Here is a 24137-nt window from a genome sequence, read left to right on the forward strand (position 1 = left end):
TAAAAATGAGGGACTAAATAGTATAATATATCATTTAACATTAATGTATCAAACTTTTTGGTCCCTCGTAATTTTAAAATTTTTGTAGCTTATGTATTAAATAATACTAGTATAATATCACATTCTTAAAAATGAAGGTCCAAATAATTTAGTCAAATTAATGTATCAAATACTAATTAAAGTAATAGTTTTCTCAGAAGTAGTTTATTTTAGATAATATGCTACATCAATTATTTCAAGAGTTTAATATCTAATTTATAATAAAAAAAGTTTAAATTATATATTATATATTATATTGTTAATTAAAAATAACTAGAACAACAATTTATAAAGATGAGTTTTTCTTAGCATTTTAGATCAATAACTTTAAATTTTAGTTTTTCTATTTTGTACATTATAAAGTAGAAAGGCAATAATGTAAATGTGCATGTTACTATCCTTGTCTTTATTCTTATATATAGTATATATTTTATTTTTAATAAATTATGAATTCACATTTTATAGATCAAATGTAGAATAAATTATATTAACATCCTCACATGACTCAATTTATAGATCTGTCTCTCTTAATTGAAAATCAAAAAAATACCATCATCCATTTTTATTTTCGTCAATTCCTATTCCTTTCATTCATTTTTATTTGATGTTAATCAACTAAACTAAAAGACTTAATTAAAAAGATAGTTTAGTCTTTAAATTTATTTTTGATGCAAATATAAAAAAAATAAAATCTAATTGCTTAATGAATTTAATCAATGAACTATAATTCAAACGGTATAATCGTTGAGCAGTACTCTACTAAAACCGTGAGTTTATAATTGTATTTTCCTTCAATAATAATAAAAATAAAACATTTTAAACATCCATAACTTACTTTAATTGGCTTGGATTTAATTTATACAAATCATACCTCTAATTTCCAAATGGATACCTCCCCACAAGACTACAACTATAAAAGGGGTCATAAACCTTGTAGTTCTTACACACACACACCAGCATATATATCAAACCTAAGCTTCTTATTACATAAACCCTAGAAATGGCAAGTGACCAAAATTATACAATTCAAAACCACAAAGTGGGGATCATCGGCGCCGGTATTAGCGGCATTGCTGCTGCCAAACAGCTCTCTCACCACCGTCCTGTGGTGTTTGAAGCCACCGGTTCCATCGGCGGAGTGTGGAAGCATTGTTGTTTTGCCTCCACTAAACTTCAAACACCTCGCTGTGACTTTGAGTTCTCGGATTATCCTTGGCCTGAAAGAGATAATGAAAATTTTCCTACTCATAAAGAAATTTTGGAATATTTGAATAACTATGCGACATATTTTGATGTCTTGAAATTTGTTAAGTTCAACTCCAGGGTGGTGGCAATTAAATATGTCGGCGACCGCCGTGAAACGGCTCAGATTGACGTAAAACCGGCGGATTATGGTGCTCTCTTGACAGGCTATCCTGTTTGGGAGGTTGCTGTGCAGACTGATCAGTCCCAAAATGTTCAGGTTCTTACCTATAAATTCTAAGTTGAAAATTATCTACTTTGTTTTCTATTTTTGTACGTAAATGTAATTTGGTATTTGTAAATAGTTCTTTTGGGAAAATGGATTAATATAGACAAAAACAAAAAATAAGTATATCCAGAATAAAGAATTATGTCAATTTAGTCCAACAAATTTGTAATTATTAACTGATAAAAATAAACTTTAATTTAGTTCCTTGATTTTTGTATAATATATTAGCTCATAATTGAATAAAAAAATTCATAAAAGAAGAAATGAAAAAGAAGATCGAAAATTTTATGAACAATGCAGAGTCGAATTTGTTAATTGTCAAAATTAAATTATATGATTTTTTTTATATAAATATGGATTAATCTATTGTAAAATTAATATACAAGTACTAGACTATCTTGTTTTTTTATTGCCGAAGTTATAAAAAATGAAATTATTTAAAAAGAGTACTTGAGTTTTTTTTTAGTTTTTTTTTTTACCATTTGGACTTTTCATAATTATAAATGGAGCAAAAAAAAATTAATTTTTTTGAAAATGGCACTTAACTTCTATTAGTTAATTTATTGTTTAGACACTTAGCCCTTCATATTTTTAAATCGTGCTAGAAAACCCTATAATTCTTTTGAAAAGAGTACTTAAACCCTTTCAATTTATGTTTTAGACACTTAACTTCTCACGTTCTTAGTTATTTTTGTAAATTTTTTTTAAGCGTGATAATTTATTTGTGCTATTTAAAAACATTGAAAAATTGAATGGCGAAAAAAAATTCAAAAAGCTTATAGGCTCTTTTGAATAGCTTGAAGAGTTTTCTTAACGTCTGTTTTTTTTTATCAATCATATATTTTTTCATGTTTCAATACAATTGATCCACTAATTAAATTGATATTCTCTCCTCTCCAATATTATGATAGTCTACTTGCTTCTTTTCTGTCCCAAAATACTTCCTTATTTCTAATAAATTATAATCTTTATAATTAATATTTCTATATTATTTCTATCTACAGTTTAATATTTATTATAATTATTTTAAAAAATTAAATAGTCATAGTATTTAATAATTGGGTCTAATTTAAAAAAGAAAAAGAAATAAAGTTTATAAAAATCTAAAATATTAATCATGTTATCTTAAACTCTGTGAAAATGGAAAAAGAGAAGTTGGGAGCATAAATTTTTATTTAATTTTGTTTGTTAAATTATTATTATTATTATTATTATTATTATTAAGGATATATAAAAATATATTAATTCATTCCATTTTTTTTGTGGAATGTTAAATATGGTGAACGTGCAGCGGTATGGTTTTGAGTTGCTGGTGGTATGTATCGGGAAATATGGAGATGTTAAAAAACTGCCGGAGTTTGCAGCAAACAAGGGAGAACAAGTCTACGGCGGCAAGGTCTTGCACGCCATGGATTACTCTAAGCTCGACGAAGATGCCACGCGCCACCTTCTCCAAGACAAAAAAGTTGCCATTATTGGCTACAAAAAATCTGCTATTGATTTAGCTGTGGAGTGTGCCCAGGCTAACTCAGGTTATACATCTTTAATCCCACATGCACGCACCTAAATATAACACTAATAATCTGATGAGATTAGTTTAAATGAGCTGAACTCGAATTATGTCAAGTTCGAGATAAAATATAAAAGTCATTTACTCTTTCTTTTTACTATAGAATACAAAAATCAATCAATCAAATGATATAAAGTCGAAATTCTAAATATAATAAATAGATTTTATTATTTTATGTGTGTAAAAAAATTCAGTCAGAATCACAAACTTTTCATACTTCGTTAATTAATTTGAACCCGTGGAGATAAATATTGAGTATAGTTCAAATTTGAATCCGACTCAAATTTTTAACCGATCTCGATACTTGACATTAATATATTTAAAGAGTTAAATGTCGGTTTTTATTTTAGAAACCAACTAGAGTGACACTTTGGAAGAAAAAAGAAGAAAGATTGACTTCCAAATGAAAAATAAGTCAAAATAGCTAAACAAATACTCGATGGAAGTCAAACAAGTGCAAGAGTGTTGTAAAGTTGACTTAATAAGATTTTTTTTAATTCTTTTTAAATCTTTACCATTTTATCAATTAAAAATATATTTATTATAATGTATGATATGTTGACATGGAATTAATTTTGCAAATTGGAACTAAAAAGGACCAAAAGGGCAAGCGTGCACAATGGTGGTAAGAACTTTGCATTGGACAGTTCCGTCATATTGGATATGGGGGTTGCCATTTTTCTTGTTCTTTTCCACAAGATGTTCTCAGTTTCTCCATGAAAGGCCAAATCAAAGCTTCTTCAAGACCCTGCTTTGCTTTCTTTTATCTCCACTGGTATGTATTTAAATATTCTAGTTACAATTATGATATTATTGTATGGTTTAAAACAATATATTTCATGAAGCAAATTTTTTAGAAATTAATTATTTGAGTAGTAGTAATTATTTCTATTTGAATAGATTAGAAAAATAGATAGTAATATATCAACCTACTTTTCTAAACTATTTACCCTCAACCAAAAAAATCCTAGTATAGTGTGAAAACGGATTGGCGATTATACCTGATAAATGGATCGAGTATCTATTTGGTTCGTCCAGACCCGGCCCGCTTGATTGGGTTCAGATATTTAACTTTTATCAATTTCGATCCGGATTTATTTTAATACATGCTAAAAAAATCAGTGTGATTCCGTATAATTTATTTTGTTTGTCGAACTTAGATAATACTCCGGAGTATATATTATGTGCAATCAAGTCTAGATAAAATTAGAACTTGCATATAAAGCAGTTAAACCTGATTAAATTCGGTCTGAATCCGTCCAAACTCGGCCCTTGAGCAAACCTACTTACAGTACCAAATAATATCAAAAAATAAATAAACAAAATGAATACCAATAACAATATTATTGTCATTATGTTTTCATTTTATTTGGCTTGTTTGGGCAGAGAAAGGCAATTTCCAAGTTCATAGAGTCTTACTTGGTTTGGAAGCTTCCACTTGAGAAATATGGGTTGAAACCGGACCACCCATTTGTGGAGGATTATGCATCTTGCCAAATGGCTATCTTACCGGAGGAGTTCTTTGAAGAGGCTGATAAAGGAAAAATAGTGTTCAAAAGGGCCTCAAAATGGTGGTTTTGGAGTGGGGGAATTGAATTTGATGACCATACCAAATTGGAGGCTGATGTTGTGCTTTTAGCCACTGGTTATGATGGTCATAAGAAGCTAACAAATTTATTGCCTCATTCCTTTTCTAGTCTCATTACAGATTCCTCTGGAATCATGCCACTTTACAGGTAATCTAAATTATTTCCCACCTTTCATAGTTTAATCCTACCTACATATACTTAAAGATATATTGCACGGAATGTGACTCAATCCTACAATTCGATGTTTTATCTTAATTTTTTGAAACATTTTTAAATTTTTATGTTTACAATTGTTTTTTTATAAAAATATAGTGTTTCGTTGTTTGCATTTAAGCATTCCGTCGGCCTATTGCTCATGTATATATTTATATGCAACATTGCTTGTGCACTAAAATGCATAACTGAAATATTAAGGTTTCAACCAATCAGAGAATGGTCTGGTCGATATTATTATTTTATGAGAATTGTGTAATTTTCGAGTTCGAGTCTCCACACTGCCATATTCATTTGGTTATACGAGAATTTATCACTTTTATGGTTATTATAAGGGAATGAGCTACTCCCGTTGGAAAGCTCATATGGCCCACTGGGCCTCCAGCTTATGAAAAAAAAAAGAGGTGTAATTAAGTTAATTATATTATGTGACAGGGGAACAATTCATCCATTGATACCAAACATGGCATTTGTGGGGTACATAGAGAGTGTGTCCAATTTGCATACAGCAGAATTAAGGTGCATATGGCTAGCTAGACTGGCTGATGAAAAATTCAAGCTCCCTACCATTGGGGAGATGATTCAACAAACACATGATGAGATTGAAGTCATGAAAAGAAGTACTAGATTTTTCAGAAGGCATTGCATTTCAACTTATAGTATTAATCATAGTGATGAGATTTGTAAAGAGATGGGTTGGAATCCTTGGAGGAAAAGCAATTTGTTCTTGGAAGCTTTTGCCCCTTACAATAGCCAAGACTATCAAGAAAATAAATAATACATAGAAATCTAAGGGAATGATGTTGTTATTTATATTTATATCTGTAATGCTGGGTGTTACTTAAGATATTATCATGAAATAAAGGAATTTGCATCTACCAATCTTGTGAAGTTTTATTTATTATTATTTTATATATAACTATAATTCGGGTATTAAGATGTGAAATAAAGATTTTGCAATGAATCAAATTGCAATATTATGCTGCTAAATGAGACGGGAATCAAAAAGAAGAAATTCATGAGTTAATTCCACTTATATGTTCCTCATTCTACTCATCAAATATGAAAAGGTTCAAATTGTTCAACTTCAGTCTAACCCGTTGTTATTTTACAAGATTGCTTTGCCTATCACTCCCGAAAGAAAGGCGATGTATGTGAAGAAAACATTCACGAGTCCAAAAGAATAATATAAGTATAAACCAGACACCATATTTAACTGAAAATCTTAAAATAGTGTTACTAAATTCTTGCCACTTAAATATATCATAATTTTCTAATATGAAATTTTCGTCACAATCGAATATTCAACAAAATGGTATATAAAGACGCGTGCAGCTCTCAGACATTGAAAAGGAGCTTAAAAAAAGAGGCACAATGATGAGTACAAGATAATATAAGTGAAAAAAAAAATCATAGATTAAGCTCAATAAGCATACTCCTTTAGAAACATTATTATATCCTTGATGAATCTTTCAACATCCCTTGCAAAGCTTTATTATTTGATAAAAAAAGCTTCTAAAAGACTTGCCCCTAAGAATTTGGAAATAAAACAGATTAATGAAGCAAAAAAAAAATTAAAAAGGGCCAAAGATTTGATTAACAAAAAAACAATCAATCTTTGTCTCAAGCTAGCCATTCCCCATCCATGCCTTCAATTTCTCCAATGTCCATGCTGTGCCATCACAAAATTACAAAAACAAAAACAATACCATAATCAGTGAACTCATCAATTGTCAACTGTTTTTGTACTTGTATGTAATCAAATTTAAATCTATTTCTTACCAGTGCTCAACAACTATTTACAATTAATAATAAATAATATTTAAATCATGAAAAAAAATACATCGGCTGATTGAGTTAATGCTACTATTTTCAGTAAGGCCCCCAAATGAAAAATTGGACTGCCCTGGCCTCTTTGTGCAACACAATAATGTGAAAATTCAGAAATGTTTCTTCCTTGCTCCTAGCACATGAACTCTCACCAGCCACCTTGTTAGTTAAATTAACAATATGAGATTAATGTTCAAAATCCAACTAGATCACTTAATCTGTTTCATAAAAACAAATGAAACTAAAGTGGTCATGATGCAAAAGCACATAACAGAAAATATTTCGGCCATGTTTGATTCGTGTAATAAAACATATATGAACGGAACATAGCGTTTCTCAAAGGATTATTAAAAGTTTAGATTCTTACCAAGGCAGGGAAGGATTGTGGTAATAATCTTGGGAACAATAATCATCAAAATGTTGCTGCAAACATCCTTCATTTGCATTCAGCCACGAAGGGAATTCCATCACCTCATCAAACGGTTGATATCCATCATCCTCCGCCTTCACTTCAGGACTAGATTCCATAGTTTTCAAGAATTTAAACCACCAAGCTGAAGTCACCAAATTCATAGTATCATTCCATTCCATCTCGTGCTGTTCCCCTATTGATCTGATCTCCGCCATCCCTTCATCGTCCATAACTTGGTGCAACCCTCCAGGTCCACCATAAGTATCGTTCAAGTCGCAGACTCCGGGAGGCGATATCCCTACTTGGGAACTTGCTACACAGGGAATATCATGATCCGTGGCCATGGAAAAAGAAGGCGAAAGTGAAGAGAACGACGAGGGAGACGGAGATGAGTAGACTGATGATGATGGGTTGTTGCTAGTATGGTACAGAGAGGTGTCTAAATCATTAAAATCTTGAAAATTTAGATTTAGGCCAAGGGTTTGATTTGGAAGAGGGAAGTTGAGATTATCAGTGACAGTTGAAGGCAGAAGTTGGGAATTAGCAGTAGCAGGCCAACAATAAGGATATGGAGAAATTTCATGAGGTGGTGCATGATGAGAAAAAGAAGTATTACAAGAAAGATTGTCTAGATAATTAGAGAAATTTCCAGTGTTTGATGGATATATTCTTGGATTCCTTCTCGATTTTATCTTCCCGTCCTGTCCGTAAGTCGGCGAAAGTTGCACTCCCAGTGAAGATTGCTGCTGATTCTGCTGATCTTGTAGTTGCTGTTGGTGTTCATTGGCTTGTTTCATAGAAGCCCGATGAAACTTAAGAGCAGCAACAATCTCTCGTCGAGCTTCGGCCATATTAAGAAGCCGTTCTTGATATGGCCGACTAGTATGGAGTCTCCTCCTCACCTGTTTCTTATGTTGTTGAGGTTGAGGCTGATGGTTTTGTTGGTTTTCGCTCAAAACTTCGCCGGATTTGGCCAAGTTTTGAGCAGAAAGAGAATCATCATCAACAGAATTATGATTTTGTTTGGAATTCATGGGATCTTTGGTTCTTGAAGAGGTTAACTGCTTAACTAAACTACGGATATAAGCACCAGACAGATGAGGTTCTTGATTCAGTTTATCTATTTCCATTCCTTTAACTTCTTGCTTAGATGACGATCTACCCCTCATATCTCTAAGGTTAGGACTAGAGAAAAAAAGGTAGAATCATGGTGTTTTTTTGCTATATTCTTAGGAACAAAAGTACATAATGCAGAGAGAAGCAGAGGGTGATCTGGTGTACTGGTCCGAAGAAGGGCCTCATGGGTGTTATAAATACCAGCTGAGGACAGTCTAGGGTTTTTGAATTTTTTTGGATTCTTCCCCAATTTGGCAAATTACTTATGTTTGTTATTACCCTTCTTCTATTACCCGCCTTAAATGAGCTGTTAGAATGGCATTTCTACTACTGCTATGGTAAGAGTTTCTTTTTTTCTTTTTCATCTAGACCCTGTCTTAATCAACAAAAACTTCATTATTCTTATTAGAGGGTGTAAAAGAGCCGAGTCGATCTGAATTAGGCCAAACTCGAACTCAATGTTGAGTGTGTTAGAGCTCGTATATGCTTTAATTTTCAAGCTCGAGTATGAGCTTGAACGATATCCGAACTACTTCAATTCAATAAAAAAAATTATTATATTGATGTGTTTTAATTTTTTTACTATAAAATATGAGATTCAAAAAATTAAATGATATGCATGAAACTCAATATAATAATAAAAAAATACTATTTTATGCATGTAAGAGGTTCATTTAGACTCGCGAGTCTTCCGAGTCTATTTAATCTATAATCGAGCTCGATTTGAGCGAAACTCGAATAGCTTAAGCTCAGACTCCACTCGAATTTTTTAAGTTGATCTCAAGTAGCTAACTTATTTACAGCCCTAAAAATGATACAATATGAACCCGGGTACAGGCAAGAATCTCCAACTCTGATACCCTTATCCTTCAACTACAAATTCATCTGCCTTAAAATATGATTACCTCTCTTGCCTGTGAAATAATTCTCTTCCCTTCATTAACAAATACTATACCCAAACCAACTCACACAAAAGACACTAAAATAAAAAAACAGTAAAATAATTTCTTCTATAATCATATTAAATTTTAAAGGTTAAACTTTAAAAGCATTTTAAAAGTATAAATGGAATGGCAAAACATAAAACTCGGGAAGTTTTCATGAAAGAAAATTATTAAACTTCTAGCTGCTATTCTTGAAATTATCTTAAGCCTGTTTTGATCATCAACAACTTTAAAAGAACCCAACCATATCATAAACATAAATTTGCATGTGAATAGAGAGATTTTTCAAAGAGAAGACGTGTTTTTGCCTAATGCCTAGATAGTTTTACATGTTTAAACAAAAGCTAACAAATGTCAAACATGGTGCACCGCTACTGCTACACATCAATGAAAATCTAGCTACTTTCAACAGTAGGATGGTCCTCATCAGATCATCAACTAAAAGTGATTCTTGAACTGATGGGGAGGATTTATTAATTTTGGACCATAATTTTCTTGATTTACTAGTAACAGTTGACATTTAGAGGGGTATTTTAGGTAAGAAATGGTTAATGGGTTATTCTGGTATCTTAATAATATATGGGACCAGGCTGAAAATAAAAACGTCAGCACAAACCTATGGAGCGACTGACAGAAGAATCTCCATTACTGTTGTAACCTTCTCTTTTTCATTTTTCATTTTAGGAAAAAAATAAAGAAAAGTCCAATATTTTCTGTTTAGAACAAATTGATGAACATGATTTAAGTCTGTTCACAAGAAACAGAGAACTTGGACCTTTTCTAAAGGCATTTCAAATTAGGGTGTGTATGGATCGGTTCGGTCATCCTACCAACCAACCAACCAAAATAAGTATTTAGTTCGGTAAGTGATTTCGGTTAATCAAGTAACCAAATTTCATTAATATTGATTATTAAAAAATAAAAATAAATTACTTTGGCGTCAATTTTTAATTATGTAAAATTTATAAGGCAAATTGGTATCTAAGTCCTATAAATAAGACTAAAAATACCTTAAATTTCTAAAATAGCATTATATAAATATATAATTCGGTTAATTTGGTCGGTTCAGTTAATTTGAAAATTTCGTACCGAAAACCGAATTAATCAAAATTTTCAAATTTATTAACCATACAACTGAACCGAATTAACCAAAAATCAAACTTAATAAAAATTTCAGTTTGATTTGGTCGGTTAATTCAAACCCGAATACTGCATACCCCTATTTTAAAGACAGAAATGCTCCATACCGTCCTCTTCCTTTCCCTTTCATATTATTTCCTTTTCTTTACAATCCTTTTCACTAAAACAAATTTTTACCTTAAATTTCAATCTAATTGGTTCTTGCAGGGCCACAGGCATGGCTACTGTGGTTTTTTTTGCAGAGGTTTCAGGCCACAATAAACAGTGAAAATAAAGCCTAGAGAAAAAAATAAATATATTACTGCTGTAAATCTAAACAGAGAGCAGGTAGTAAATGAGAAGGAATTTGAACTTACATCTAATTTTATATAATAGTTTGCTACTGACACTGTTTGTTCACAAGGATCAATTGCTGTGCAAAAGGGGGCAAAATATAGCATTTTATCCACAAAATATACTAATTAAACAATCCCCAAAAGAAGTCTTATTATTTAATCCAACCAACAGCCTAAGAGATGGATTGGAGATTTTGTACCCTTTAATATTTTTAGACTATGAAAAAGTGAATAAACTGGAGACTTTGTACCCTTTAATATTTCTAGAATATGAAAAAGTTTTTCTATTGTTGTTTTTTTTATTTGTATATTTTCAAAATACATCTTCAAAGTTTACATCAGTAGAAAAATAATTAAGAGTTTACAAGCGACTGAGTTATTCGTTGATTACATTTTTAATATTTTTAATTAATTTATTCTATTTTCATGTTTTTATGAATTATAATAAATCGTATTTTTAATATGAATTATAATCATTTTGATAATTTTACAATTTATAAAGTAATAGCTGCAAGTTAAAAAAATTCACCAAACACCAAAAATTCACCAGTAGAAAAGAACAGATGAACCAAACAAAAACTGAAAATTTACCTAGAGCTAAACAGTTTCTATGTATATTCAGTAATTTTCTTCTTTAATTTATGGAACACCTCTAATATATTAAATGTAAAACAAATATATTAGGATGGTGAAACCTATGTCTTATTCATTTGTTTGCTCATGTAAAATTGGATTTCCTTACTAGCTCAAGAAATTGCAAAAATAACTCATTTATTTACCAATAATCCTAACAGTCAAAGAAATAGGCCAAAATTTCATGTCAAACACAAAAACTCTTTACGCTTCTTCTTCTTCTTCACAAATTCGACGACACTACGTGTCGAGTTTTCAAACAAACACCTTAATAAAACAAATCGCCAATACAATGTATGGTTTTAAAGATTCAAAGAACTTGAGCTGTTTAGCTATGAATGATTATCCACAAAAAGAAACCTTCAAATGAATTTTGCATCTAAAGATTTTGATCAATTTCACTACTTGTCATAATCTATTGAATTAGATGATTACTGAATGATAAAACCTGGTTGTCATCATTCTGCAAAATAAAGCAACCACCTGTACAACTATATGTGTGCAGGGCAGGGCTGCTCTGCCATCAACAATAGCATATGTTCCACACTATTGAGTGCTTTAGGAGCAGACTCATAGTCATGTGCACATTTATTAAGTGACAACACCTTAATTCCTAAGATTATTTATATTTTCTTAGCATATGAAAAAATTAAATTAATTTTGTAAATACTGTAAAGTAAACTGAATTGGTTAAAAAATTGCTCCTCCTACCCCTCAACACAAGTTGAAATTACAATGATTATCTTTTTTCTGTTGAGCATTTAGCATTAGTTGGCACTAGTCTTTGAACCACAATGATCTATTATCTGTATTTTTCTTAGGATACTTCAACATGGGATTTCAACTGTGTTCGTATGATAGCAAAGAGATCAACAAATATATTATAAATATATGCTTTTCCTTAACCAAATAGAATAAAGGAAAATTTAGATGAGTATGATCTGAATTCTGAAAAGAGAATGCATGAAATGCAGGATTTCATTCTTTAAAAGTTGAAAAAGAGCAAATTGTCACTCACCAATGATTACTCCAAAGCCTACTTTACCATCAAAGATTATCCTCAAAACCTAATACAGGCAATCTATACATATTGCAACTAAACCATATATAAGTATACACTAATCTACTCATTTTCCAAGTAATTCTCTCAAAAATTATAACATCCTAAACAAGAAACTGATCTACTAATTTGTATTACTATTTTAATCAGTCCTAACCCATCCAAAAATTTAGAAATCATGAATAACTTCAAAGCAGACTTAACAAAGCCTTACCAGGAAGCAAACCAAAATTAAGTCACTAATCACGATTCACGACCTATGTTGCACGAACATTTCGAAATTTCAGTTTCATTTTCGAAAATACCTTCAAAGTCCGAAATTTATATACAACTTACTCTTATAAGTTTTAAGGGTTGTTATTTCGCCGTTTTCTAATTCTGCATTTCTCATTCTAGTGTTATCTATTATTTGTAGACTGCATTTAGTTCATGGAATAGATTCGGAATAGAATAGTTATTCCGCATAGAATATAGTCATTCTAAATTCAGTGTTGTTTCCGTGTAACATAGATGATGGTCAAAACAAACAATTAATATTCTAGAAGAAAAAATGGATTAAAAAAGTAAGTAATAATGGAAATAAATGGATAAATATAAATATGATGATCAAAGTAAGAAAGAGAGGAAACAAGACCTGTTTTTTGTATAATAGTGTGGGATTGGATAAAGATGCATATCACAATTTCTGCTTCTGAAATCTGATGAGAACAAATAATTATTATTATTATTATTATTATTATAATAATACCAATAATAAAAAAAACAATTCCACCAATCCCTATCATTTTCAGATCATTCATCAACAAAAATAAAAAATAAAAATCCGCCAATGAATAACAATTTACCGCAATATATCCAACTCAACGACAACACAACACAGCACAGCTTCATACATTTATGAATTATATAATTAATTCCAATTTAAGACTCAATGAACAGCTACAGAATACCGATTTTCACCATTGGATTCCATTCACACCGTTATGTGAAAATAAAATACCTAAAATTAATGAAATTATTTTTATTATTACCTGATAATCTTGAAGCTAAATGCCGCCACTGTTTCGGATTTAATCTTCAGACTTTTGTGCTGCTGCTCCTGCTGTTAACTTTTTCTTTATTATTTCTGTCTCTCAGTTGGCTCTGTTAAACAGTGAAGTAAGGTCCTCTCATCTTCTGTTCTTTTTATTAATTATTAATTCATTGACACTCTAATGTTGAATTAATTGACTTTTTTTTGGGCTTAAGATCTGAAAAAACTACCGACCTTTTAAATTTTTTTCAATAGCACCCTCACTTTGTAATTTTTTCAATAGCACCCTATTTTATATTTTTGGCTTTCAATAGCACTCTAAATTAAAAAAAATTAGATGATTTGATTACTATAAGGATAAAAAATTTCAAAAAAACTAAATTTAAAGGTGAAATCATACTTTTTTCTACTTGAACACTTTTAAACAAGTCTTTTAACTTAAGAAAAAATCAAATAAGTCCTCGATAAATGAGTTTAATTTGATGATTTATGGTGCTATTGAAAGTCAAAAATATAAAATAGGGTAAAATTGACTGTTTTACAAGGTCGGGGTGCTATTAAAAGCCAAAAATACGAAATAGAGTGCTATTGAAGAAATTACAAGTTGAGAGTGCAATTAAAAAAAATTGAAAGGTCGATAGTTTTCCAGACCTTAAACCCTTTTTTTTGTTTTACTTTTCACTAATTAAAAATATTTTGTACAAGGTAGCAGAATTTCGCAGGAACAAATAGTAATTCTTTCTTTTGGAGGGGCCCCTTTCTAATTCGTCACTTTTGATTCGTACTTAAGTTTAATGCTCGCCCTATTTAATTACTCCTCACCCTTAAAAAATTCCTTTGTTTAATTTTTTACATATATAATCAAAGTTAGTTGTATTTTTTTTTAATTCCACTATAAAATGACATCTTTAAACCTTCCACATTCAGACTAATTTTCACTCGAATCGACTAGATCCATTGCAGGATCGAGTCAGCTAGGTCTATTCCAGGAGGGAAAACGCTGGCCCCAAATTTCAAACGGTTGTATACATGAATACGGTTCAAACCTACGACCTCACTTAATTCAGGAGAGCGTTTACCTATTCAACTACGTCTTGGGATTAGTTAGTTGTATTATATTGTTAAATCAGTTTTAACTTAACTGCACTGAACGTTAGTCGCTTGACACTAGCTATTTGCTGCGAATATTATGATTATTTTAATTTGACGATATAATTTTTATTTTTTTGACATTGTTTTTTATGTATTATAATTAATGAAATTGTATATTATATTTAATTATTTAAATAATAATAATTAAGAGTCTATCATTTTGAAAAAATAAAATAAAATGATATCTATTAATTTAGAAAATATATTATAAATTTATGTATTTTCTCAAATACAGTTTTACATGCTTTCACCAATAACAATTTTTTTTCTACGCATTATATAATTTTTAATTTACAATTATGGTGGGATATTTAAGTATAATTTTTTATATACTCGCGATATTAGATTTTTATTTTAAAAAACTGAATTTTTTGATAGTATGGTGTAATATGTGTTGTGTGTTCATTAGGATGATAAAGTAAATTTATATGTTATAAATTTAAGCATTATTTCTATATTAGCTTGTTTTAATGAAAATTAATTTTTATTACTGAAAAATAATTAACTGTTATAAAATTATAATTTATTTATTTTATATATTAAAAGTAATGAGTTGGAAAAAACTTATTCAACAAACTTAGTTTAGTAACAAAATATGATATAATCTATTATATATAGCAACTCTTACTATACTTTTTCCTTAATTAAGAGAATAATCAAACCAATTCAAAAGTAATTATTTAATTGAAATAACTAGAATATATTTTCAGCAGCCATTTGTATTGATAAAAAATATATTATTGTTTATTTAAACTTAAATATATTTTTATTAAGGGAACTTTTTCCTTTTATATTGTACATATAGTAATTATTTTAAATATGAATAAAAAAGTGGGAGCAGGCTGCAAAGAGATGATGTGACGGGTCATAATCAAACGGCTAATTGAGAGACAGAAATGCCACATGGGCATCTCTTTAAGGCTCCAATAGAAACGAGTTTGCCACGTGGGAGTCGTACATAGGGACAATTTGTAGGCAGGCACTTGTTCCTGCCCACCGCCGAAAAAAGCCTGCCTTCACTTAATTTTGTCTATTCCTCTCACATTGTACTGCTGCATCTCAATTTAATATTTTACTATTATTTTCAGTTTTTTGCATTATTAAAATTTAGAAAAACTTATTTTAAATGTTTTTTGTATTAGACATAGTCGGTCATCTCTCATTGCTTATTTAATAGTATTTTTTTTAAAAATTTTAAAAATAGTAAGTTTTTAAAATACATATTTGATAACTTATTTATATTTTTACTTGTTAAATTTTGATTTTTTTTCTAATTTTTTTTACTTATGAAAAATATCTTCTCTTTTTAATTTTTACAAATATCTTCTTCGGTTTTTAATTTCGGTTTTCGGTTTTTTAGTTCGGTCTACCGAACCGACCGATTGCACAACCCTATTTTTTAGTTTTTAATAATTTATTTTATTATAGAATTTTTTTTGGAATTTTTTTTATTTTTTATAGTGTAACAATAGTGTATTTAGGCATTTTATAGTGTTTTTTATGGTCTATAACATGAAACACTGAAAATACACAATAAACACTGCAAATATACCATAAACACTATAAATGTACCATAGTTATACTAAAAACGGCATAAATATATTCTAAATACACTAAAAATACACTAAAACATATATATTATAAAATTACTATAAATTCACCATAAATCAATTTGTTTTTTACAAAATCAGTAACAATAAACAAATCTATGAATAAGAAAAGAAAAAATAAATAATTATATAAATAATAGAATAATTTTATAAATAAAAAATTATAAATCTATTGTAATTTATTTACAAATTTTTTAAATCATTATAAAAATTCTAAAAAATTACACAAATCTAAAAACGAGTCAAAAAAATCCATAGCGCGAATGGAAGAGACGAATGGACTAGCGAGAACGGAAAACGCGAACAGAAAAACGACCGGAAACGACGAGATATCTATCAAAAATAGACGAACGGAAGCGCAAGCGAAAAGACGAAAGGAAAAGACACACAGAAAAATAATCGGAGTAGACAAACTGAAAATCAAATGAAAGGGAAGAAAAAAAGAAGAGAACATTGAGAGAAAAGAGAGAAAAAGGAGAGTGAATATGTAAAAATTTAATCTAAAATGAGATAAGACTTTTTTATATAGTAGGTATTTTTGATAAAAAAAATTAAAAAAATTGATAGCGTAGAAAATAAGAAAGATAAACCAAAATAGTGTAAATATTTTGTCAAAAAACAAATATTTGAAAAATAATTCCTTTTAAAAATATATTTTATAATTTTATACTATTTACTAATTTCTAAATAAAAAAATTACAGCAGAGAAGAAAAAGAGATGTGTAGATTTATATTGTGGGACCGAAATTGGACCCGCGCCAATTTGCTTTAAAATGTGTTTGGACTGATGAAATTTTATTCATGCACTATTGGAAAAAAAATTATAAAATGCATAGATTTTATTAAATTTAGAAGATATAATATTTTAAAAATTTATTATTAATTAAATAATCAAGTAATTTATAGTGATAATTTTACAATAAAAATATCAAATAGCTTATTACTCATAAAATATATAATTCAATTTTTTTCTTTAAAAGGGAAAATTTTAAAGGATAATATATTTTAAACTTATAAATTTAGTAATATTTGTTTTATAAAATTAATTTTGATCATTTAAAATCTACTTATCCAAATGATGCATATAAGTAAAATAAAATTGTAATTAGATATAACTTTTATTTATTTATTTATTTTCAAGATACTTAATTTGTAATATATATTAAAATCAATCAAATCTTAATTCTTTACATGTTTATTTAAAATTACTAATATTTTTATGACATATTTAAGGAAATAAGGTATTTTTTGATTGTTGTATGGCTCATAGAGATTAGAAATTCATTTAGATTTTTAAGTAAACCAATGAGGTTTAGCTCAGATGGTATAAATATAGACAACTAATCGGTAAAATATGGGTTCAAATATCCCACAAATGCTTCTCTCTCTTTATCCGATTAATCCAATAAATAAATTTAACATACAAATGTAAATGGGGGTGAAGATTGGAAACATTTAATTTCCTCCATTATCTTAGTAACTAATTAGCGGGATTAACAATTCTCAAAATAAAAAAAATTAACGAGATCAATTATTCTAAAAAAAAATTAACGAGACAATTCAATAAAAAGTAAAACAATTGCGATGCTTTCTACTTTACTTTTACCAGAGTGTTTATCCTATATATTAATTGCGTCATTTCATATTTACAACAAGACATTATCGATAAAAAAAATTAAATATAATTTATTTTTTAATTATTAAAAAAGCTACATAACTAACGCACAATTATTTTATTGCACAAACGATATGATGCAACGGTCGCATTAAATAATTTTTCCTTTTACTAGTGCCACAAGGGGTGTGGACTCGGCGATGAAATTAAAATTTGTTTTACTTTGAATTTAATATTTAGTTTACCTCTAATCTTTTGAAAGTTTGAGTATAAATCTGCTTTCTAATTTAAAATTTATTATGAATTACACTTATTCTTTTTATAAAATTTGTTGGTGGCACCCCATACTAAAATCTATTCTAACCGATATATCTACCGCTAGCTAGTTAGTTTGAATAGTTATAAATAATGTTTTTTTTATTTTTTTTAGAGTAAATAATATTTCATTTGTATAATTTTTTTTAATAGTCGAACGAACTCTTTCAAAATTAAAAACAAAGTAATAACTACATCAATTAAATTCATCAAATATAATTCATGTTCATAAATATAAAACATCTTATTGATATTCACTTATATAAATCATAACAAACAAATTAAATCAAAAATACTAAATTTAGATCTATCAAATAATAACTATTAACTCATCAAATATTAAAACATCAAGTTAAACTACTAATTAATATAACAGTAATAGTAATAGTAATAATAATTAATATAGTCATAAAAATTTGAGGTCGCCTTTAGCGATTTTTCTGTATAAAAAATAAAAAACTTAAAGGGTTTCAGGCTGATATTGCCCGAAAGCCACTCTAATGTTTACGTGAGTAAGAGTTTTTTAATAAGTTTATTGATGTACAAGTATTGGGTCTGTAAAAACAATACCTTCTCAAGCATCAAACAAACAGTATTTATAAGGCTAATGGGTATATGAAGTATAGCTTCACAGAACTGGTTTTATCCCACATTTTGTTATGGTTGATATATGCATACGTGTCAGGCCACGATGACCGGTACTCGCGTATAGTAGAAAAGTGAGCATCCGTCGCCTTTTTTCCGGCTCTTCAGGCGAGGTAGAGATCATAAGAAGACTCTCATTAGGGTGAGCCTTGAGTGTCTTAAATGATTCATTGCTCACTTCAGGTTCAGACTATTTGAGATCGGTATTAGTAATATAAACTTATTATTGTCTTATCAAATACCATCAATTAGCATTATTAAATTATATAAATAATTAAAAAATATAGTTATTACATAATTTTAGAAATTAAATTAATTTAGATAAACATAAAAAATGAAAAAATTTGCTTGAAATGGATAAAACTATAATCCATTAAAAAGTAAGGAAAATAATAATTTTAGTAGAGTATGCAATTGAAGAATCATATTTTATAAATTGAAATTTACATTTTAGTTTGCCGTTTGGAAGGACAAAAATTAAGTAGCACTATTCGTGTACAACGAATCGGTCCAATATTAATTTTGGTAGAAATAAAGTACAATACTATACATTTATACAATTTATTGTAATAAATTTCACATTACATGATGACTATATTGAAATAAGCATAAAATTTATTCAATAGTTATACATAGTACTATTAATTGCAGATTTACTCTTCTTATTTCAATAATATTCTATGGTGTTTGTTTAAATTTTATTTTAATTGAATAAACTTTTAAAGTATTTTATCTCCTCTTTAATCTATTCAAGTTTTAAATTTATATTCTTATAGATTTAAAAATTTGGAGATCATTTATGGATCTATATTGAAGATGAAATTTGAAAAGTTTAAAACTTTAAGAATCAAGCTGTTTTAAGGTTGTAATTTCAATTTGAACCATGTATGTTTTGGATAACCTTTTGATGGTTAAAAAGCTCTAATCGATGACTGTATTAACATCTTTTATCATTATTTTAAAATAATTCTTTTAATTTGTTGAAAAACCATTCATTTATGTAATTTTCATTTTCATCAATGAAAATTTTAGCCAATAAAATAATTATACTAAAAATAATTCAAATAATTTCATAATGTTATATAAAAAAAACATAGAATTTTAGTGATCAAGTGGCATAAAATATTCAATAATTCAAGTAAATATGATGATAGGGTATTAAAGAAGATAACAATCGTTCAAAAAAAGGAGGTAACCAAGCCTAATGTGAACAAGAAAGTGTGCATGGGTCAAATAAGTGATGGCCACACGCCTACTTCCAATTCCATTTTTTAAATTTGACTTACTCGTTTTTCTTCTTCTTTTTCCGGAAATTTTCACTCATAAATATTAAAATTTTCCAACTCGATATTTAAATTTAGGATAATGTCATAAAAAATTTACAAACTTTACACGTTTTCTCATTTTAATCATGTATTTTAAATTTTCTCATTTTCATGCACGAACTACCACTTTTTCTCAAATTCATACACGGTGCTGAGGTGTCACGGTTCCATTGGTGTAATTCGCTGAGGTGGAGATCATTTTACACCAATGAATAAGTGCAACCTCAGCACCGTATATGAATTTGGAAAAAAGTGGTAGTTCATGTATGAAAATGAGAAAATTTAAACTTCGTGATTAAAATGAGAAAACGTGTAAAGTTCGAGATTTTTTTTGACATTAACCCTTTAAATTTTAATGCGTAATTACAAAATTTAATTATAATTTTATTATAATAAAAACAATTCATTTGTAAAACAATGACAAAAACGTCTAATGAACATCTGAAATAATTGCATCCTCAAAAATTGTACAAGAAAATTATTCCTTTCTCTCTCAATTCCTTAATGGTTTAAAGAGAAATTTTTTTTCTAAAGAAAGTGTGGTTTTTTTTTGTTAATAAAGAGAGAAGCATATTTTTTTTCCTATTGTGTAGAAAAATGTAGAGATTAAATATGTAACGAACGTCAAGTTTATGTCACATAAGTTTATTTTGGTGGAAATAAAAAAAAAATATTTTTATCAATTACGACCAAATTTAAAAAATTGTCCAGTTTCTAAAAAGAGTTGATATAAACGTTTTTTCGTAATTGATAAAAAGAAAGGTTTGCGCTTAAAAATTAAAACTCAAAAAATTTGGTTACAATTATAAAAAGAGTTTTAAATTGAATATAGTTGTAAAATTAAAATATTTGATCATAATTGATAAAAAAAACATAAAAGTTTATATTTAAAAAATAAATATGCTAAACGATGACTTGAGAGTAAAGACGCAATAAAATGATTTAAACAAACATGTATAAAAGTTATTGATAATCGACGGTCACAAGAGCAACCGATAATTTTACCCGTAATTTCGCTCCCGTATAGTGATGAACCTTATTATACAATGGTAAAAAAAATAGAGGCATTAATTGGGATGAAATGAAGATGGAGAGTGAGAACAATGTAGGAGGGGGTCCTAAAATGTAAGGTCATTTTCCGGTATTAGTGGGGGTGGTGGGTTGGGACCATTTCTTTTGTATTTTCAATCTGCCACCAACACTAACACTACACTACTACTACTACTACTCCTCCTACCCCCAAACAGACAGACCATATTCATAAATCATAATAATATAAATATTTACCCCTTTTAAATTAATTTCTTCTTCTAGAAATTAAGGGCTACAAAATCAAAATAAATATGACAAGTTGTTACCAATAGAAACCACCCAAAATCAATCTTCCATATTTTTCAGACTAAGGAAAAGGATCTGCCTTTCTTCCTATACCCCACCCACCCACCACCCTTTACCTCTTGTTTTTTAAAAATTATTTCGACGGTATTTGATTTTTCTGTTTCAGTATAATGTCTAAATCTAATTCTTAATTCTCGATTATAGTATATCAAAAATATAATTTTATGATAGTCATTATCCTTAAAATACCGTTTAGATTGAAGGATTTTAAAATTCATAAATTTTGGTGAAATTTATAGAATGTAAAATCATGAATTTATAAATTTTACATTCTAAATTGAATATAAAATTCATGAATTTTATGAGAATATTTTTAAAATTATAAAATTTTATAAATTTTATTGTCTTTTAAAAATGATAGATTCCAACTTCCCATACTTAGAAGGCGGAAATTTGAATGATAAATTCTAAAAACCATTATGAATTTTTATTATTTTTTGTTCTACCAACGATGGATTTAATAAAATTTATAGATTGTTTAAAATCCACAGAATTTAATCATTTTAAAAAAATTCAATTCAAACACATAGTTTGCATAAGTATGCAATATATAAACTATATATATAAAATAAGTTAATTGCAAGAGATAGATTTATATCGTTTAGAAAGATCGTATTTTTTTTTCAATTTACGTTCAAGATAAAAAAAATTATTCCAATATATGTCATTTTAATGGCTTAATACCTTATAAAAACCCCAACTTTTCATCTTCTTTTTAATTCTACCCTGACATTAAAAATCGGTCAATTTTTCCTATTTTGTATTTCTTTCATTTCAATTATATCTTTAAGCATAAAATTAACCTTTATTTATTTGATAAAAATTCAAAAAAGTTCTTCAAAAATGGTCAATTTTATATAAAAAATTAATCTAATGTAAAATGGGCCAATTTAGAATTGTTTTTTTGAATTTTTGTCAAATAAAAAAAGATCCATTTTATGCTTCAGGGTGCAATTAAAATGAAAAAAATTATAAAATATGATAAAATTGACTGATGTTTAACATCAGGGTAGGATTAAAAAGAGGACAAAATGTCAGATTTTTTTAAGACATTATATCTATTTTAATTATTAGTCCATTTTAACTACTTTTATTTTTATTTTACCTTTATTCACATATAATTCTTCTTATAAAAATATAAACTTAATAAATAATTGAAGACGTTATTATAAGAGTAGTTAATATTTTATATAATAACTCAAGGCGCAGACGAGTTAGTAAGGCACTATTCTAACTTAAGGTCGCAAGTTTAAACTATATTTATATATGCAGCCGTTTAAATTTTAAGGTGAGAGTTTGTCTCTCGCAAGAGACCTACACAACTCAAGTAAGGATTAGTTGAATATGAAAAGATTAAAGATATCGTCTCATAATTGAGATCCGTTCAAAAAAACCTCATGGACCAATATATTAAAAAATAATAATTTACATACACATTATTTACATTTTTTAGTCTATATTTACAAACCTAAAACGTCAATCAATTAGAAATAGAAATGGATAAGAGTATATTATTATGTGTCACATAAACATCCATATCACTGTTATAAAAATTCATTAGCAGAAAATACTTTATAATTATAGAATTATATTTCATGTTTTATGAATTAAAGTTCATATAATTAATGAAAAAAAAAAAAAAGAATACTGCCAGTAGTCTAGAAAATTCTCCTTTCTACACTTGAAGCTAAATGGATGACCACAATAGAAGCTACCTAGCTAACATTTCATATAACATTACCATATCCTTAGATTTTTACTGCATTTATGTAGATATTAACCAGGGTTAATTAATTTGGTATATAAAAATATGCAAATTGATTTTGAGTTGGTGATAAGATAGAAATAATTAAGAAGATGATAAAAATGAATAATAGGAGTTGAATGCAAGCACATGATAGTAGTTGTAGGTGGCATGCATGCAACTTTTTTATCAGACGAGTGTTTCCTCTGCATGCATTCATATTTACATTACCATGGCCTCTTTCTTCTCTATTTTTCTCAATCCTTCTAAACTTCTCTTTACACCTTCTTTTAATTGGTTGCTTAGGTCCCTTAACATTATTTCTGACCATCCAAGTCCACAAATTCAGAAATTCAATTCATCTCTGGTTACATTTTGATTTTGTGTTCCATTAAACCATCATGGCAATTGTCCGGATAATTTGTATTGATAGTATTTCTCGGTGACTAATAAGCCAAACTATGTGGTATAGTATGATTTAATTAAAAAAACTAAATAACATATTATAACACAAAAACTACATACCAGAAAATGCAATTATTAAAAAAATTGAGATAGAACATTCCCATGATTGTATTTTTTGGAGTATATTTTCAATGAAATAATATTTTAAAATTTTAATTTGTAATTATATATCATTAAAATTATATTCTGCATCCATTTGTTTTCCTAATGTTATGCAAGTTCTGCTGTTGTAGAAATGTAATGATATAACGACCAGCTGGACCAGTGGTGTAGTTAGAAAATTTGGTAGAAGGAGATAGACCACATAAGAAAAAGAAAGTTAATCCACAATTTCTTCATACCAACTAAAAAAATAAAACTGGAATTGTTTTTTTTTTTTTTAAATTAGGTCTCTGGCCAAAAAAAATAAAATCGACCCAGGTGAACGCGCAAATCTGTCTGTGAGTGGCTCCACCACTGGGATGGAGTTCTATTTAAACCGAT

General features: G+C 28.4%; 2 protein-coding genes across 3 annotated transcripts; one reads left to right on the forward strand and one right to left on the reverse strand.

Annotated features, from left to right (window-relative positions):
• Window positions 1-1004: 1004 nt before the first annotated feature.
• Window positions 1005-5704, forward strand: LOC126669442 (probable flavin-containing monooxygenase 1). The gene is made up of 5 exons (XM_050362906.2): window positions 1005-1501; window positions 2802-3042; window positions 3677-3855; window positions 4467-4816; window positions 5318-5704. The coding sequence occupies exons 1-5, from the start codon at window positions 1040-1042 to the stop codon at window positions 5658-5660; spliced, it is 1575 nt and encodes a 524-aa protein (XP_050218863.1). The 5' UTR covers window positions 1005-1039; the 3' UTR covers window positions 5661-5704.
• A 595-nt stretch (window positions 5705-6299) lies between these two features.
• LOC126669443 (uncharacterized) lies at window positions 6300-13568 on the reverse strand. Of its 2 annotated transcripts, XR_007638497.2 has the most exons (3): window positions 13384-13568; window positions 12987-13050; window positions 6300-6554 (listed from the first exon to the last, which is right to left on the reverse strand). XR_007638497.2 is itself a non-coding variant. In XM_050362907.2 (2 exons), exons 1-2 carry the CDS (start codon window positions 8291-8293, stop codon window positions 6506-6508), a joined length of 1263 nt encoding a protein of 420 aa, XP_050218864.1. In that variant the 5' UTR covers window positions 8294-11131; the 3' UTR covers window positions 6300-6505. The 2 variants fall into 2 exon arrangements, 1 of the variants encoding a protein (XP_050218864.1); XM_050362907.2 differs by lacking the exons at window positions 12987-13050; window positions 13384-13568 and adding an exon at window positions 7080-11131.
• Window positions 13569-24137: the final 10569 nt, after the last annotated feature.

This window comes from Mercurialis annua, linkage group LG2, assembly GCF_937616625.2.
Source record: "Mercurialis annua linkage group LG2, ddMerAnnu1.2, whole genome shotgun sequence".
NCBI classification, from domain to species: domain Eukaryota; kingdom Viridiplantae; phylum Streptophyta; class Magnoliopsida; order Malpighiales; family Euphorbiaceae; genus Mercurialis; species Mercurialis annua.